Source organism: Notamacropus eugenii, chromosome X (assembly GCF_028372415.1).
Source record: "Notamacropus eugenii isolate mMacEug1 chromosome X, mMacEug1.pri_v2, whole genome shotgun sequence".
In the NCBI taxonomy this organism is placed as follows: Eukaryota; Metazoa; Chordata; class Mammalia; order Diprotodontia; family Macropodidae; genus Notamacropus; species Notamacropus eugenii.
The window spans coordinates 25,728,680-25,744,942 of NC_092879.1; the positions used below are offsets into that span (position 1 = coordinate 25,728,680).

At 53.9% G+C, this 16,263-nt stretch overlaps 1 protein-coding gene across 2 annotated transcripts; it reads right to left on the reverse strand.

Annotated features, from left to right (window-relative positions):
- Window positions 1-555: 555 nt before the first annotated feature.
- On the reverse strand, window positions 556-15,955 carry LAS1L (LAS1 like ribosome biogenesis factor). 2 transcript variants are annotated; one of them, XM_072626682.1, is made up of 13 exons: window positions 15,249-15,955; window positions 11,070-11,195; window positions 10,395-10,464; window positions 9,399-9,480; window positions 9,050-9,283; window positions 8,502-8,548; window positions 7,700-7,809; window positions 6,917-7,002; window positions 6,348-6,554; window positions 5,554-5,701; window positions 4,689-5,095; window positions 3,861-4,014; window positions 556-1,096 (listed from the first exon to the last, which is right to left on the reverse strand). In XM_072626682.1, exons 1-13 carry the CDS (start codon window positions 15,938-15,940, stop codon window positions 670-672), a joined length of 2,790 nt encoding a protein of 929 aa, XP_072482783.1. In that variant the 5' UTR covers window positions 15,941-15,955; the 3' UTR covers window positions 556-669. The 2 variants fall into 2 exon arrangements, with proteins under 2 accessions (XP_072482783.1, XP_072482784.1); XM_072626683.1 differs by lacking the exon at window positions 556-1,096 and adding an exon at window positions 1,596-2,765.
- Window positions 15,956-16,263: the final 308 nt, after the last annotated feature.

The window sequence follows — 16,263 nt, forward strand, 5'->3', positions numbered from 1 at the left end:
CACAGTATATGAATGAAGGATAGGATGCAGGGTTACAAAACAGAGGAAGAGGTAGAATGACAATAGATTGTGATCCAATGAGGGAATTTCGGAGCTTATGATCATGGATGTGGTGCATATGTGGGTGATGGCAAGAAGGGGATGGCCATCTCTGTGTGTGTATAGCTGAGTTGGAGTGGAGAAGTAGGCCATGGGAAATGAGCATGTTGAGGAACTGGGAAGTTAGAGTGTTTGAGGGAGCATCTCTGTGTATGTTGAAGTCCCCTAGTATGAGGACAGGAGTCGGAGAGGAGAGAAAGATTGGGAGCCAGGCCATGAACTCACCCACAAATGGAGAGTGGCCTGGAAGTCAGTAGGCAATAGCTACCAGAATTTTGGTTGGATGGGAGATATGGATTGAGTGAAATTCTGAGGGGAAATTACTGAGTGATGGAGGTAGAGAATGAGTCTGGAAGCAGCCACAGGGAGCAAGGAATATCCCAACTCCCCTGCCTTGACCAGTGAATTGGGGGAATGAAAGTGCATCTAGTGCCAGGGAGGCTATGTTGTTGGGAGGGGGGCAGGAGATGGAAAAAGCGCAAAAGGAAAAGATTGAAGACAAAAGCAAGTTTGCCGCCTAGCGAACAGGCATTGCAGAGAGCACAGTGGGCTCTCTAAAGCTGGGCAGCTTTAGAGTGAGTCATCAGAGGGGTGGGATTGAATTGGGGATTGAACTGGAGGGAAAACGAAAGTGGGAGCACACAGCGGATAGTGAGCACGCTTGAGTGATTCTCGGGGGTTCACAATCACTGGAACACGGATAGATTGACCCTCCACCCTAGGCGGAGGAGGAATGTGGCGCTCAATGATGACATCGGGATCTTCTGGATCCTCTTCCACTGGGATGCAGGAGACCTGGGTTGATGAAATGGTGTTTTCTCCCCATTCCCCAAGGTCAGGAAACTGGTTCGCGATGGAAGTGCGTTTCTCCTCTCCGCCCTCTGACTGGAGAACCGGCATGGTGGAAAGGGGTGTTTCTTGTCCCACCTCTGATGTCTTGCCAAACCCCAAACTTGGATTACTCCCACCATCTGCCGACTCTGCATTTATTCCCATGCTGCTGAGAAAATCACAAAACTGTGTTGACTGGGTCATCCACAAATCTCTTACATCATCTCAACTGGGCCCTCACTGCAGCAAGGCAATCCTTCTATACCTCCCTAAAGGATTCAACACATCAACTGTTTCGAACCTTTTCAATCCTGAAGTCTCCAAAAGCATTTCCAACCTTAGCTGGGAATCTTGCCTCACTCACCGAAACAAAAAGAAAAGGAAAAAGGAAAAGGAAAAAAAAAGAAAAAAGTGAAGGCAGAATGCCAGGGCTAGGAGAGACTTTAGCACACAAAGTCAGAGGTGGGAAGGTGCCCTGAACACATGAGCGTCAAAGTCCGGAGAAGAAGCATTAGAGCCCAGTCTTACTTTTTCTGGGTCTGGTGAATCTGACACAAGATTTCCTCAGCTCTCCTCACTTCTCTTGGCTCAGAGCCCCCACCCAAGAAACCTGGGCAAACAATTGTTCCCCACCCCCCAGTAACCAGACACTTGCAAGCACACAGTCACATTTAAGTTTTATTCAATGGAAGCGAACAAAGGAGAGAATTTTAGGAGCCCCTATTAGTTCCAATGATATTAATAAATCCCAGATAGGAGAAAAATTCTATAGCAGGGGCACCTCATCCACCATCCTGTTCCCACCACGTTGGAAACATGAGTGAGAATAGGGGTGTGCTTTTCTCCCCAGCTGCATGCCATGCCTTGGAGCTCTAAAGGAAGGGTATCTACTGGTAAAACAGCACTGGGGAAAGGGGGATAGCAGTCAAGCCTTAGGGATCACTGGTGAGGTACAGGTTAGCTTCTAACTTAGGAATCTAAACTTGGGTATAGAAGCAGGAGACCCTACAAGGTCCTGGGGAAAGCATTTGGGGTGAGGCCTCGGAATCCCCTTTGCAGCACTGTTCCTGAGGAGGTTGGTCCAGGACATGGTACTAAGTCTCAACGTAGCACTAAGTAAGTAAGGGATCCCTTCTGCTTGGCTGGCGCTGGACAGCGTGGTGGGCAAGGGTAGGCCCTTCTCTGGGAAGCAGAGAAAAGGAAGAAGAGATAGAAGCCAGCTCCGCTGTCAGTGCCCTGCTGGGGTGTCAGCATCAAGTAGTGGGGTCCAAGGCGGCAAAGGCCTGGAAATGTGAGGGGCCCACAGCCTTCCTTAATGGAAGGAGAAGGTAGCAGGGAACATGTTCGAGATGCTGATGAGCTGTCTGCTGGGCCCCAGAGGGCAGGACCAGGAGCACTGGCCAAGCGGCAGAGGCAGAATTGGGCTCCAGGCCTGGCCTGGGCCCCAGCAGGGGAAGCCCTCGAGACGAAGTGGGATGACTACTTATCAGGGGCGCTGCTGCAGAGGGGATTCCTGGGCCGGGGGTCCTTCTCAGGCCCCCAACCCAGGCCAGCTCTGGAAGGAACACAGGCCAGCAGGCCTGTGTTGCAGAGCAAGGAAAGTAGGGTTTATTTTTTTTTTCTCCAGAAAAAATACAACCAACACTAATCGAAGTCAACTGAGGTGGGCACCTTGGTTTCCAGTGCTTGTGGGGGAGGGGGAGTGTCTGCACAGAGGGGGAGGGGCGCCCTTCCCACCCTGAGGTTAGAACAACTGGATGTTGCCTTTGAGGCTATGTAGCTCATTCTGGGTCCACAGTGGGCCTTCCATGTTGGGGATTCTCAGGTCCAGGGAACTGGGGAGAGAACAGATGCTTCAAGCTTAGGGTGAGGTGGAGTGAGGGCCGGACCCAACCCAATTAAAGCCGTCCCAAAGTGGCCTGAGGTGTCTCAGGAACCAGTGGGCTGGCTAGCTAGCACCTCATTGGAGGCCTTCAGGCAGAGCCTGGCTGCCCATCTTCTAATTCTGGTACCAACCACGTGACCCAAGGTTGGGTCCTAAGAGATGCTAAATAGCAGAGGACTCTGGGAAGACTTATCTGAGCTGACGCACAGAGAAGAAAGCCCGAGTGGGGAGACAATTGAAACAATAACCAAAATAGCACTAGGGCCTCAGACTACACCTGGCAAACTCCCTCCACCAATGCACGTTGGCACGTACTCTGCAACTTAGCCTCTAACAGGGCTATCGAGAGGTTAAGTGACTTGCCCACAGCCAGGATATATCAAGAAGTGAGACTTGAACCCAGGGCTTCCAGCTGTCTTATGCCACACTGACTCAGCCTCCAACCAGGTCAATCAAAGTGCTAAGAGGTGGACAAGCTCTGACCACCTGTCATGAACAATCTTTGTCGAAGAGAACAAATGAGAAAACATACTTCCCTCTTCTCAGTACAGGCAGGGGGCCATGGATAAGAAATGTGGCATATGCTGTCAGACTCAGCTGCTAGGTCAATTTGTCTTACTTAACTGTATTTCTTTGTTTGGTGGAGATGGGGGGAAGGGGTAGTGGGGAGGAGGAAGGATGTACCGAGATATATCTGTGGTATCAGAACAAAAAGCGCCAACAGAACAGAAAAAAAAGAAAATCCTAAGCTTTGGAGCTGGAAGGGCCCTTCCCGAGGGGGAGGAACAGCGAGCAGCCACTGTCCAGGTGGGCCCCAGCAAGGCCAGCCTGACTTTAGCTCCTCCTTCTCCTCCCCTGAGGGCCAGGCTATGTCCCCAACACCCAGATGCCACCTTGGAAGAGTGGGAGTGAGGGGTTGGGGGCAGGGGAGGCTGAGTTTCCCACATGATTTTTCCTAGGGGAGGATCATGGCTCCCTGGCTATCAGAGCAGCTAGCTGGCTGTGGCTACCAGAAGAGGAAGTGGGGCAGGACAGAGATACTCACCCAAATGTGGATGAATGAGGCTCATCATCCAGTTCACGGATCACAGGCTGGTCCAGGACGGAAATCAGCGTGTAGTTCTCCACCATCAGCTCATCAGGATCATCAGTCTGGCCTGGAATCTTGCCCAGGGGTAATTCGCTCCAGTTTATGTCATCTGGAAGAGAGAGATTAGAGAGCTAGTGCTAGGAAGGAGCCTGGAAGCCAATCCCTCCACTTTACAGATTCGGAAACTGAGGCCTAGCCAGAGGAAAAACCTTGGCCAGAGCAAGGTGGGAAAAGGCTCCATAGTCTCATGGTGTCATTTCCTGCCCCCTCTCTGGTCCACCTCAGGTTCAGGAAGGTCTCTCCTGGTGTCTCCCGAGGCCAACAACTACCACTAACTGCTGGGCCATCAAGCCCCACCAAAAGCCCTACTGGCCCTACTTCACACCCTCCACACAGCAGTCCTAAGGACCCACCCAGAAACAAGTGTTTGGGGAGCCTAGAAGAGCTCCCCTCTAGCACACCTGGGCCCCAGGAGTGTGAGTGTGGCTGCAGCTGTGCCTCAGGGTTGGGGGAGGGAGAAGGGGGGTGACAGCACCTCCTTCAGCTTTCTGGGTGCTCTTCTCTACCATTATGTGAGGGGCCGGGCTATTAGCTGCCAACCCTCCTCTGGGTGTCCTGGGGTAAGTTGGGCCACAAAAGCACTGGTTTTGGCGTTAGAAGATCTGGATTCGAATCCTGCTTCTGGTACAGATGGCATGCCCCTGCCCCTGCCAGCTGAGGGGCCCAACACAATGCCAACCTTCAGGCAGGTAAGCCCTGGCGGGGTTGGCCCAGGCCCCTTACCTAGGCACAGCTGCCAGGGGGAGCCCTCCAAGCCGGCCTGCTTCTCAGCCAGCATCTCTGGAGTCTCCTTCAGCACCACCTCCTTCACTGGTTCAGGATCCACTTCCATCACTTCGGGTTCAGAAGAATCCTCAGATTCGGTCTCCTCCTCCTCTTCCTCCTCCTCCTCCTCCTCCTCCTCCTCCTCCTCTCCTGGCTGGCGATTCTTCCTCTTCTCCATCATGAGAGCCCGCTTCACCTGCCACTGAAGGCTCTCCAGGGTGTAGATGGGCCGGCGCAGGGTGGTGGTCCCGTCCCAGCTCTTCCCACTAGGAACAGGATTCCCACCCTGGGTGTAGATGGTGCAAAGACACATGAGCTTCTCCTGCGAGTCCAGGGGCAGCTGGGGCTCCATGGCCTTGAGGATCCTGGGCAGAAGGTTGGGGAGACAAAGATGGTCAAGGAGTGGTCATCCTGAGGCCTCCCCACCCCAGCCCTCTATGAGAGAAGGGAGCAGAGCAGGGCCCCCAAAGCCTGGCCCTGGGAGCCACACCTTCACTTCCTGCTTCTCTCAGGTCTCCCCAGTTGTCATTGTGTCTTTGGCACCATCTCCAATTAACATTGTTTAAATGAAGGAAAAACCCCTTTCTGTTAGTGAAACTCAAGGTATCATTGCTGGGAGTTCAACTCACAGCCCTAAAACTTAGTGTGTTTAAGCTTGAACATGTCATTGTCTCTCTCAAGGCTTCAGTTTTCCTAGAAAAGGTAGAATGAGGGGGAAGGGGGCTTCCTGCTTGTGTAAATCTCTGTCCCTGGGAGGGAAGGCTGAGGGCTCCGAGATGGGCCAGAGCCGAGCCAATCACAGCTTATCCCATTTGGGGCTTACAATTGAAGAAGGTGGGGACTGGCCCAGCAGGTGGCATCCAGACAGACGTCAAGCAACTGGGACCAATTCAAAGAGAATTTGCGGGGTCCCATCTTCCAGCTCTTGCGGACTGACCTCTGGCTAGAGGTGAGGCGCTTCTGGCAAGGCCCTGAGGGGACAGAGAGAGATCCTGGTGCCCACCCCCCACCCGCCAGCTTGCAGGACAAACCCCAGAATCCTTAGCCTCAAAGCCTTTCTCTCTCAGGGAATAGCCTTGAGTGGGTAAAACAGCTTAAGGCTAAGAGGGGGACCCCCCCCCCAGTCACCAATGACCTTCCCACCCAGACCTCACATGGCATTCAGCCTTTTCCTCTTAATGCACTCTGGGACATACTTTCATCGGAGGAAAATCTCAAAGAGGTTTACTCAGCACTACATATCAAGGCAGGGCAAAGGCTGCCCCTCTCTCCACCTGCCTGTTTCTCCATTTGCCTTACCCACATCTGGGGCTCATTCCTCATCTGACTGTGCCCTTCCTTCCTGAGACTTCCTATCTAAGCTTGGCAACACCTCCAATGCAAACCTCAGTAAAGATTTATTTAAGGGAATTCAACCATATTGTGTATGGGAGTCGGGGGGGAATGACACTGCCTGTCCCCTCTAGAGGAGGCTGAGTTCAGAGGTCACAGGGGAGATGTTCTCCATGCCCCACCCTATGGCATCTGTTTACAAAGCAGGGCAGCTAGCATGAAGGGGAGGGAGGCAAAGGGGGAGAGAGCAGAGAAGAGGCAGCAGGACCAGCCTCCAGCCCTCACCAGCGGGGGTATAGACCACCACCAGCTCATTGATCCAGCTGATAAGGTAGGCTGGGCGGATCCCTGTGTCCCCACAATCCGGGAGGGTTCTCAGCATCTTCTCCAGCAGGTCCTGGATGAATGGGTGGGTCTGCAAGCCCTTGAGGAGGGGCTGCCAGAAGTGCGAGAAGGACCTCGGCATCAGAAGGCTCACCAGATTCAGGACTTCTAATGAGGGAAAAGCAGGAAAAATAGAGACAGACAGCAGCTCAGCACCTGGAGCACAAGCAAAACTGCAGTAAGTACCCAAGGCCCAACACTATGGCCTCTGGGCCAAGGAGGCTCCCTTTTCTAGCCCTCAGCGGCCAATCTGGTAGAGAACAAGAACTCCCTTCCAGCTAGATCCTGTGAAGAGCACTGGGGGGGGGGTGTCACCAGGTGCGCCCAGCCAATACGGCCTGAGGCACTGACAAGGCTGGGAGGTGGGGGGCCGGGAGGGCAAGCCTAGCCATGTCAGCCCAGGAGGGGGTGTCCTTCCAGAGCTGGCAGAGAGGGGTGCTGAAGCTGTTACTGGGCCCACAAGCCCACACCTGTTGGCTGGATCTTCAGAGCTTCCAGCTGTTCAATAGTAGGGATCAGAAAGCCTTCGTCAAGCAAGGTATCCACCACATAATTTCTGCAACAGGAGAAAAACAACAGTCTCACCAACTTTGGAGGGGTGGGGCAGGCTGAGGGCTTCTTTGCAGCCCTGTTGCCTCAGTTAGTAGGGGGCTGGCCTCAATCTCTGGAAGGGGCAGCCCTGAGGCCTGAAAGGAGGGATTCCATGGGCAAGGGGATGGACTGATGTTGGTGTGCTCTGAGAGAGGCAATATTCACACATATCCATGAAGGAGAACAGAGAGACAACCTGCATGACCCAGAGAGGGGGGAGGCAGCAGCCTGAGGCTACAAAGCTTCTCGACTCTACCTGTCTTACTTGGTTGTGTCACCCTGGGTCCTACCTAACTCCTGAGCCTCAGTTTCCCCCTCTGTAAAATGAGGGCAGTGGACTTGACAGTTTTGGGAGGGCCCTTCTGAGACCCTGTGATTCTTCTTGATCCTGTTCTCCACAGGCTCTCGGTCCGATTTCTACAGCTCAGAGGGTCCCTGGGCCTAAGGTGGCGCCCACTGGCCTCTGGAGGGAGTTTCCTTACTCCCAGTTACAAAGGAAGAAACTGAACCTCTACTATTAAGTGTTAAGGTTTTAACCCCTTCAATTCACTGATGAGGAAACAGGCCCAGGGAGGGGAAGGTCAAACAGGGAGGAAATGCTAGAACAGCTGGGATTCATACCCAAGTCCCTGCCTCTCACTTCCTCATGCCCCCCCCCATACCGGTTCTCCTTGGACAGCTTCTTCAGGCGTCCCACCACTCTTTCCACCTCACGGGTGGACTTGGTCCACAGTTTCACAGCTTTGGGCAGCTGCCTAGAGCGCCGGAGCACCTGTTGGCAGAGAGGCCCCAGCTCAGAGATCTCCAAGTGAGTGAGCCCTGGACCATGGACCAGAGTCTCCTCCTTTGCACCAGAGCTCAAAGGCAGTCTAAGCACTCCCCACCATGGAAGGAGCAGCCATACAGGAAGTAGCCAAGCTACATGGTGCCTTGGGGGTATTGGACAGCACCTGACCGCTGGGCTCAGAGGGGCCAGCTATCAAGGTTGGCCCATCACTCACTGCTTTACTTAGGCCTTCTGGGTAGGCAAAAAGGGTAGCGAGAAAGGCAGAAATAGCCAGAATCCCTCCCCTTGGGCAAAGAGGCTATTAGTGCTCCTCTGTATACAGGAGTTAGTGGAAGAAACTGTATCCCAAGGGGATGACCCCAAGACCCTCAATGTGCTCAGAGCCCTCCAGCACTAACACCAACTCCCCAGCCACCTTAAGGCCACCCCCCACAGCCCTGTGACCATAAGAGCAGAGCCTGTCCTGACTAAGTTGACTGTACACAGCACCCTGGGAGCTGGGAGGCTTGGCACCGTCTAGGCCTTTCCACGAACTGCCAATAGCCCTACTGCACTGGGTTCCTCCATTCTTCTGCTGGCTCCCTCTGTGGGTGCTGGCCTAATCCAGGGGCTGCTGGACAGCGACTCCCCTGAAGCTCATGGGAGGTGACATCCAGCAGGAACATGGGTTTATTTACCTTAAATTGTTGTTCTCCATAGGACACCAGCAGTTTCCGGATTTTCTCTAAAGAAAGAAAAATGAGCACAGGTCTGTCTGACTACTTGTGGTCCACAGCTGCTCTGGACACCTTAGCACCAAACGGAAAGATGGTGGAAGGGGCCCCTGGCCAGGTGTTTTTGACCTGTGCTTGGCAGTCCTCCTCACCTCCTATGGACACTTACCCTCACACAGGCATGCTTGTATGCACCCTGAAAAGAATTCTGGCTAGGGAGAGAGGACTTTGACTCACTCTCAGCAGCATGGGAGCTCCCTTCCCTACCTGGGGGGGCCCTGAGTGAGCCAGTGTCCATGGGGCCAGTTCTGTGGATGAGTCATGCTCTGAGGCTCTAGAGGACTCTGTCCAGCTTGCACCCATGCTCATGCCTCTGGATTTGGAGTCTCGTCATTGTGTCCCTAGCTGTGTGACCACGGGTGAATGTCTTTCCCCCTCTGGGCCTCAGTAGTTTCTTGGTTTGATCCCTGGCCCGTGGTCAGTGCTCGCCTCTTCCCCACCATGAGGCATACCTTGCAGGTCCTTTTCTCTCTGAGCCTCCTCAGAAAGCGGCTCCTCCTGGGGGGGCTGCTCCTCTTCTACCTCCTCCACTTCCTCCACCTCTTCCACGATCTCAACTCCCTCCTCATCCTTCCCCATCTCGATCTCGCGGATACGCACCCCGGAATCCCAGGGCTCCCCCAAGTTATTCCCCAGCTGGCGGCACCAATAAGTTCGACGGAGCCACTCCAAGACGAATTCACAGCCTGTGGGAGGAGGGATGAGAGGGCATTGACCCATGGGGCCCGGCCAGGACAAGACAAGGCAGGCCTAGGTTCTACTGGGCCCTACTCCCAAAGCCCCCAAAGGGGTCAATGTTACCTCTTCTGCAGGTACTCAGTCGGGGGAGATTCCTGTGAGTCAGATTGTGGCGAAGGTTTACAACCCACTCTGGGATGTGCATCTGTGATGGGGAGAAAAAAGAGATGGGAAAGAGAAAGTCAGTCACAGAGAGGAGCAGGAAGGAGAGAGAGACAGGGAGACAAACAGAAAAACAGAGAGAGAGAGAGAGAGAGAGAGAGAGAGAGAGAGAGAGAGAGGGAGAGAGAGAGAAAAGGTAAAGGAAACAGCAAAAGGGAGAGAGGAGGCACAGAATGGAAGGCAAGGGGAGAAAGGCCTGGCTGCACATGCTACCCACTAGGACTAGGGTACCTTCCCTTACCAAGAACTTTGGCTTCCTCCCAAGAAGACCCTACTTCAGGAAGCTTCCTGAGAAGAGCCGCCTGTCTAGGCCCAGCAGGGAGCACTACCCATCTGTTTACACACCACTGTGTGAAATACTTGTCAAAGGGGAATGTGGCACCTTCTGGGACCTGCCTTCCTCTTCTCTTTGCCCCCTCTTGGTGAAACCAAGAAAAAGTTGCCTCACTTCTGCTGTGCCAAGAACATTATAACAGAGTGAGAAGATTACACTGGAAGTTGGGGCTCCTGGGTCTTCACTGTGCTTGTTTACATAGTTGGCCAGGAGTGATCTTTTCCCATGTATTTGGATTCTTGAACCCAGAGCAGTGGGGAAGAAGGCAAGTAACAAGGAGGTAGATTTTAGACATCACAGACATTTAGACAACTTCTAAGCAGTAAGAACTATTCCTGACTCTAAAGGAAGTAAACTCCTCATCTCTGGAAGGCTTCAGAAAGTGACTGGATGACCTTGTCCACAAGAAGAAGGTTATATCTCTTGCTCTAGGTAGAAGGTTAAATTAGTAGCCCTCTGCGACCCTTACAACCTTCCTGTCCTCGGTTTCTCTGATCTGCCCACCTCAACCTCACCCTTGGAAAGATGGCTGTATTGTGGTGGACTAATGGCATGGCACCTACCTCATGGGCCAGGCGTCTCAGAGGAATGTTGATGATCTTCTGCTTCGGTTCAGTGATAAGATTCACAAACCTGGGGGTGGGAGAGACGATGCCATGATTAGACCTCTGATTTAGTCAAATCATTTTAGCTGGTGTGTAGAAGATGGAGTATGGACCAGAGCAGGGGCGCAGAGAGGACAGAAGGTCAGAGGGGAGATGGAGAACGCTGGGAGCTGAGAGGGTCTTGGGGTCAGCAACAGTTGCGGGGAGCAGCAAAGGAACCTGAAAAGGCAGGGCCTGCTAGGGAGGAGGAGGATAGGGCTACCAGCCAGAGAAGTGCTTCCAGGAAAAAGAGGTGGCTGGTTGGCCAGGGTACCCAGCACCAAGGACACCGCCTGAGAAGAGACATAGTTTTGCCAACTAAGAGATCACTGGGTGAGATCTAGTCACATTGCAAAGAATGAGAAGTGTCACTAGGTTTTCTGGGGATTTGGCAGTGAAGAGGAATCTAGCGAGGGAGGGTTTACTGGGGAGGCCTGCCTGAGTTTGCCAGAAAGAGGACGATGGCGTATGGGAGGGGAAATGATGCCGTGGCGGAGGCCGCACAGGTGGGAAGCAGCAGGGGCTGCCAGGCCTCACCAATCCCTGCTGTTCTGGAGGCCTTGTGGGGATGCCCCCCCCACCTCCGAGGCTTACCTGACCAAGGCCATCCCATAGAGGAGCACCAGCTCCTGGGTGCCCAAGGCAGAGGTTCCATCCAGGAGCTTGCAAAGCACCAGATCAGTTGTGCAGGCCACTGCCAGGGGCAGGTTGTTGCTGCACCTGGAGGGACAGAATCCATTAATGCAGCTCCCCACCCAAGGGCTTTCATGACACAGATAAAATTCACTATACCCCCCTTCCCTTCCCTGGGAACACCTAACTCCCCTTCAAAAGGAACAGAGGTAATTGCCCCTGCTCTCCAGAAGGGGAGCCAGAGAGCGAAGGAGCTATCCCCCTCCCTGAGAATGCCTAACTGGCCTTCAAAGGGAACAGAGGTAATTGCCTCTGCTCTCCTGAAGGGGAGCCAAAGAGCAGAGGAGATATGACCAATGCAGTGATGCTTGGTTGCCTAGCAACCCTTGGTTGCTTAGAGACTTCACTGCAGACCAGGGATTAACGCAGAGAGAAAGAACAAATGCGGGGGTGGAAAGGGGAGAGGGGAAGGGGGCCTCTGCAGATGGGCACAGGGAAGGAAGGCTTCCTTCATATTCACAGCTCACAATAACCAAGAACTGTGGGACTTGGGGCCCATGGCTGCCCCTCCCAGGGCCCCCTGGGTAGCCATTATAACTGCTTCTTCATCAATTCTAGTCCTAGGCATTCCTGCTTTGTAAATCGAGGGGGTTGTCCCCATGCCATTTCTAAGGTTCCAACTAGCTCAGCCTGTTGCTCCTCAGACAGGTCTGTCCCTGGGAGAACTGGCACAAAGACTGAATTCTATCAACCTAGCGAATGATACCTCAATGCCTCAATGGCACTACCCTACAGTTGGTATTACAATGTGTCTTTGACCACTGAGATCAGAGAATTGAAACTAGAAAGGATCTCAAAGGCCAGAGGGGGAAACTGAGGACCAGAGAGGTGACCCTTATAAGCCAAGGGCTACGTAGCTAGTGAATGAATGTCAGAGGTGAGATTTTCCCTCAGGTAAAAGAGCTGCTCTCTTTTCACTATACCAAACTTGCTCCACTTAGCCCCATGCCCATGCCCCTCAAGAGAATGTAAGCTGTTAAAATCTTTGCCTTTCCTTTCCTTTTACTTTTTGGGAAGAATCTTTTTTGAGGAGCTAGGAAATCTTTTTTAACACTCAGAGGATCAGAGGGTACCATTTCTCACACCAGATGGGTGAATGAGGTTCAGGTAGGACTATTTGCCAACCTTTTATTTTTTGGGTGGGGAAATCTTTTTTAGGGGGCTAGGAAATCTTTTTGAATACTCAGGATCAGAAGGTATCATTTCTCACACCAGATACCTGAGTGGGGTTCAGGTAAGATCACTTCCCGGCCTTTCATTTTTTTAAAGGGGGGGAAATAAAGCATAGGAATGCTTAGTGACCAAGGTCACACCTGTTACGCCTGTTACAATCATCAGACGTGAGACTTGAAGCAATGTCTCTTGACACTGTACCATGCTGCCTTTATATAGAGAATTTTCTCATGGCTCCACCTTGTACAAGCCCCAGGTGCTTGTCTAACTGTTAGTGGTGTGGTGGGCAATAGAGCTGGCCCTTGAGTCAGGATTCAAATTCTACCTCTGACACTTATTTGCTGCCCGATCCTGGCAAAGTCACTCAATCCCTCTGAACCTCAGTTTCCCCATCTGCAACCTTTAATGAGATGCTTGTAAGGAGCTTTGGAAACTACAGAAATGTGAGCTATTGTTTGTATAGACAAGGTGACCCAAAAATCTTAAGTGTAGTTGTGAGCTTTGATGGCTTACAACTGCATTAAGACTTCTGGGATATCCTGTAAACTATAGAGAATTATGGGAATCTGCTGTCTCCCCAGACAGAATGTCAGCTATTGAAGTTAAGGGTCTGTTTTGCTTCTGTCTGGCCTAAAGACAAAGGGAAGTATGGTATACAAAATTTGAAGGAAAAGACTTGGCTTCAAAAGACACTCTTTGTTTCTCATTATTTGTGTGACTGATCCTGGGCAAGTCAATTATCTACTTTGGGCCTCAGTTTCCACCCCCCTGGCTCTACTGCTTTGAGATTTTGCTGGCCCTCTCCACCCTCCTTCAGCTTCCTTTTGGTGTGTCGTCTTCCCCTAGGAGAGGAACTGGCTTTGTCCTTATCTGTATTTTCCTACCTAGAGTTTAGTTAGCACAGTGTCTGGCACATTAGCAGGAGCTAAATAAATGTTTATTGATTGATTGACTTGATGGCCTCCCAGGTGGCTTCCAGCTCTTAGTCCTACATGTGACCTGGGGCCAACTACTTTACCTCTTAGTGGCATCAGTTTCCAGAACTGTAAAACCAGAGGAGGAAAGGGATGTTGAACTAGCTGACCTCTGAGGTCCCTGTGTGTAACCTGGGGCAAGTCCCTCCCCACTCCCTAGCTCTGTTTCCCCCTCTTCTGTAAAACAAGGGGAGTGGATTTGCTGGCTTCCAAGACCCCTTCCACCAGCCCCGGTTCTAGGGCAGTGTAATATTCACTGAGGAATTCCAGCTAGGGGTAGGTGGGGAACAGCTTAGATAGGGGTTGGGGGACTCCAGCAGGGATTACGTAGGTGGCTTTAAGGAGGATGGGGGTGGGGGTAGGGCATGCGCATTGCCCACTGCCGCATTGCAGATGCCAGCAGGACCCATCTATAATATGGGCTAGATAGGGGAAAGACGGGGGCGGGCCCTCGAGCAGGGACCAATCAGGGATTTAAGGAGTCATTCAAACCTCCCCACCTGTTGTGGGGTAGGGAGCTTCTTTGTCTCAGGTTTGGGCGTTCAACCTTACACTGCAGTCTAGCGGAAAGGCCAATGCCCAGGTGGGAGGAGGGAGGAGGAAAGTTGGAGGAGAGGGGGGATTAGCTCAGATGGAAGAGAGGGGAGAGGTTGGGCTTCTGGAGCATGCGGGGTACAGTACGCACTGCAGCATCGCTGATGCGGGCAGTGCCCATTTCTAACATGGGCAGGGTGGAACAAAGAAGGGGGCGGCCCTCGCGGACAGGAACCAAACACAGATTTATGGGGTCCGTTGTCGGGGGGTTCTTTTGTCTCTACTTTGGGGGTTAGGGTCTGGGGCCAAGGTATTGGCACAGATGGCAGAAGGGAGGAGTGGGGTGGGGGGAGTAGCTCAAATGGAAGGGGGCGGGGTTTAGGCAGGGATGACGAAGAGTTGCTTTTGGAGCATGCGGGGTACAAAGCGCAATGCGGTATTACCACATTGCAGATGCTAGCCGAGTCCAAGTAGATTATGGGCCGGGTAGGACAAAGATGGGGGCGGAACCTCGGGCAGTGACCAATCAGACAGAAGAGGCTATTGACACCCACCCTTCTTTCCTGGGTGTTGAGGGGGGCTCCTTTGTCTCCGCTTTGGGAGTTTGTGCTTGGTGGTAATGCCAAGGCCCAAGTGAGAGGAGGGAGGAGGATCAGTTGGGAGGAGGGAATAGCTCAGAAGTTGGGGGGGGGGGGTCTGAGCAAGGATGACATATTAGGTTTCTTCTGGGAGCATGCGGAGTACAGTTGCCGCAGTGCAGATGCCAACCTTTAGAAGATGGGCTGGGTGGGACAAAGAAGGGGGCGGGTCCTCCGGGCAGGGACCAATCAGAGATTTGTGGGGCCATTCACCCCCACAATCTTTGTGGAGGGGGCTCCTTTGTTCCCATTTTGGGGGTCCGGGCCAGAATTGGGGCGGGAGGGGGCCAAGCCAAAGTGGGGAAATTATAGACTTATAGACTAGCTCGTTTTGGGAGGGGGGCGCAGCTATGACACAGAAGATTGCTCCTGAAAGGATGCGGAGTACAATGCGAATTGGGGATGCTGGCAAGCCCTTTTATCTCGAGCCAGGTCTAACAAAGAACGGGGAGAGCCCAACTAGAGATTTAAGGAGTCGTTATCCCCTAGATATGGGGGGGGGGGGGTTTCTTTTGTCTCTTCTTTCGGAATTCGGGTCTGTTGGAGACTCCCCGACTTGGTGGGGGGGGATATCAAGGTCCCACGGTGCGCGCCCGCCCAAATCACGTCCACCCAGCCCTGTCCGGCCCTGCCTTGCCCCGCGGTCCCTTCGGGCTGCTCCTCCCTCCCTTCCCGCCTTCCCGCCTGTCTGCCTGCCTAGCTCCCTCGCGCCAGCCAGCCGGCCGATCGGCCCGGGGCGCGCCCCCCAGAAGCACTCTCACCTGCTCTTCCAGGCTGACACTCGATTGAGCGCGTGGCGCTGCAGATCCGGGTCCGAGCAGAAGAGATAGACCATGACCTGCTCCCACTCGGCCTTACTGCGCCAGGCCACCACGCTGCGGCTGGCCACCTGCATGGCTTCCACCTTGGGGTCTTGCGGAGGTTGCGGCTGCGGCTGCGGCTGCGACTGGGGCTGCGGCGCCGGCAGCGACGGCTCAGACTTCCTTCTCCTCTCCCTCCTCTCACCGGTGGATCCTGCGACCGGGGCCCGCGTGGGCCCCTCTTCTTGCTCCTGCATGATCTCCAGGGCAGTGGCTGTCAGCAATCGGTTCACCCAGGGCGGAACGACGCCGAGATCTGTCCAGGGCAGAGCGGCCTCCGGCCTGGCCCCGCCCCGCCGTCGCCTCCGCCGGCGCTGCATTCGCAAGAACATCCGCCTCCGCACGCCCCGCCTTAGCTCCTGCTCTGAACTCCACCCTCGCCGCAGCCGTACTCTCAGCCGCCAGCGAAGGGTCCGCCACCCAATGACAGCTAATGATCTGAAGCCACGCCCTCCTCTGCGCCTTGCTCCGCCCTCAAAGCCCGAGGGGAGCTGCCAGGGGCAGCGGAAGCACGTGAAGGATGGGGGACGCCCCCGCCGGATGGGGCGGGGACGAGGAGGGTAGGCCGAGGCCTTGGGGTGGGCTACGGTCATAGCAGAGGGGGCTGGGGAGGACGAAGAGCCTGGGGGGAGGGGGAGGGCGGCTCTCGAATCGCTCTTCTGGGACCCTTGGCCTACCTGAGAGGTCCTGGTCAGTCACCACCCTTCCCTAGGCCTCGACTTGCCCCGGTGTGGTACTTAGTCTAGCTGGCCTCGGAGACCCTGTGTCAGTATTCCCTTGTGGGACCTTGACCAAGTCACTCCCCCTCCCGAGGCTTCAATTTGTTCCTCAGAAAAAATGAGAGCCTCTGATTAGAGAGCCGCGTGAGGCTCTCCACCGCGTCCTTCCACCTCCAGTGCTACCCTCCTGAGTGACC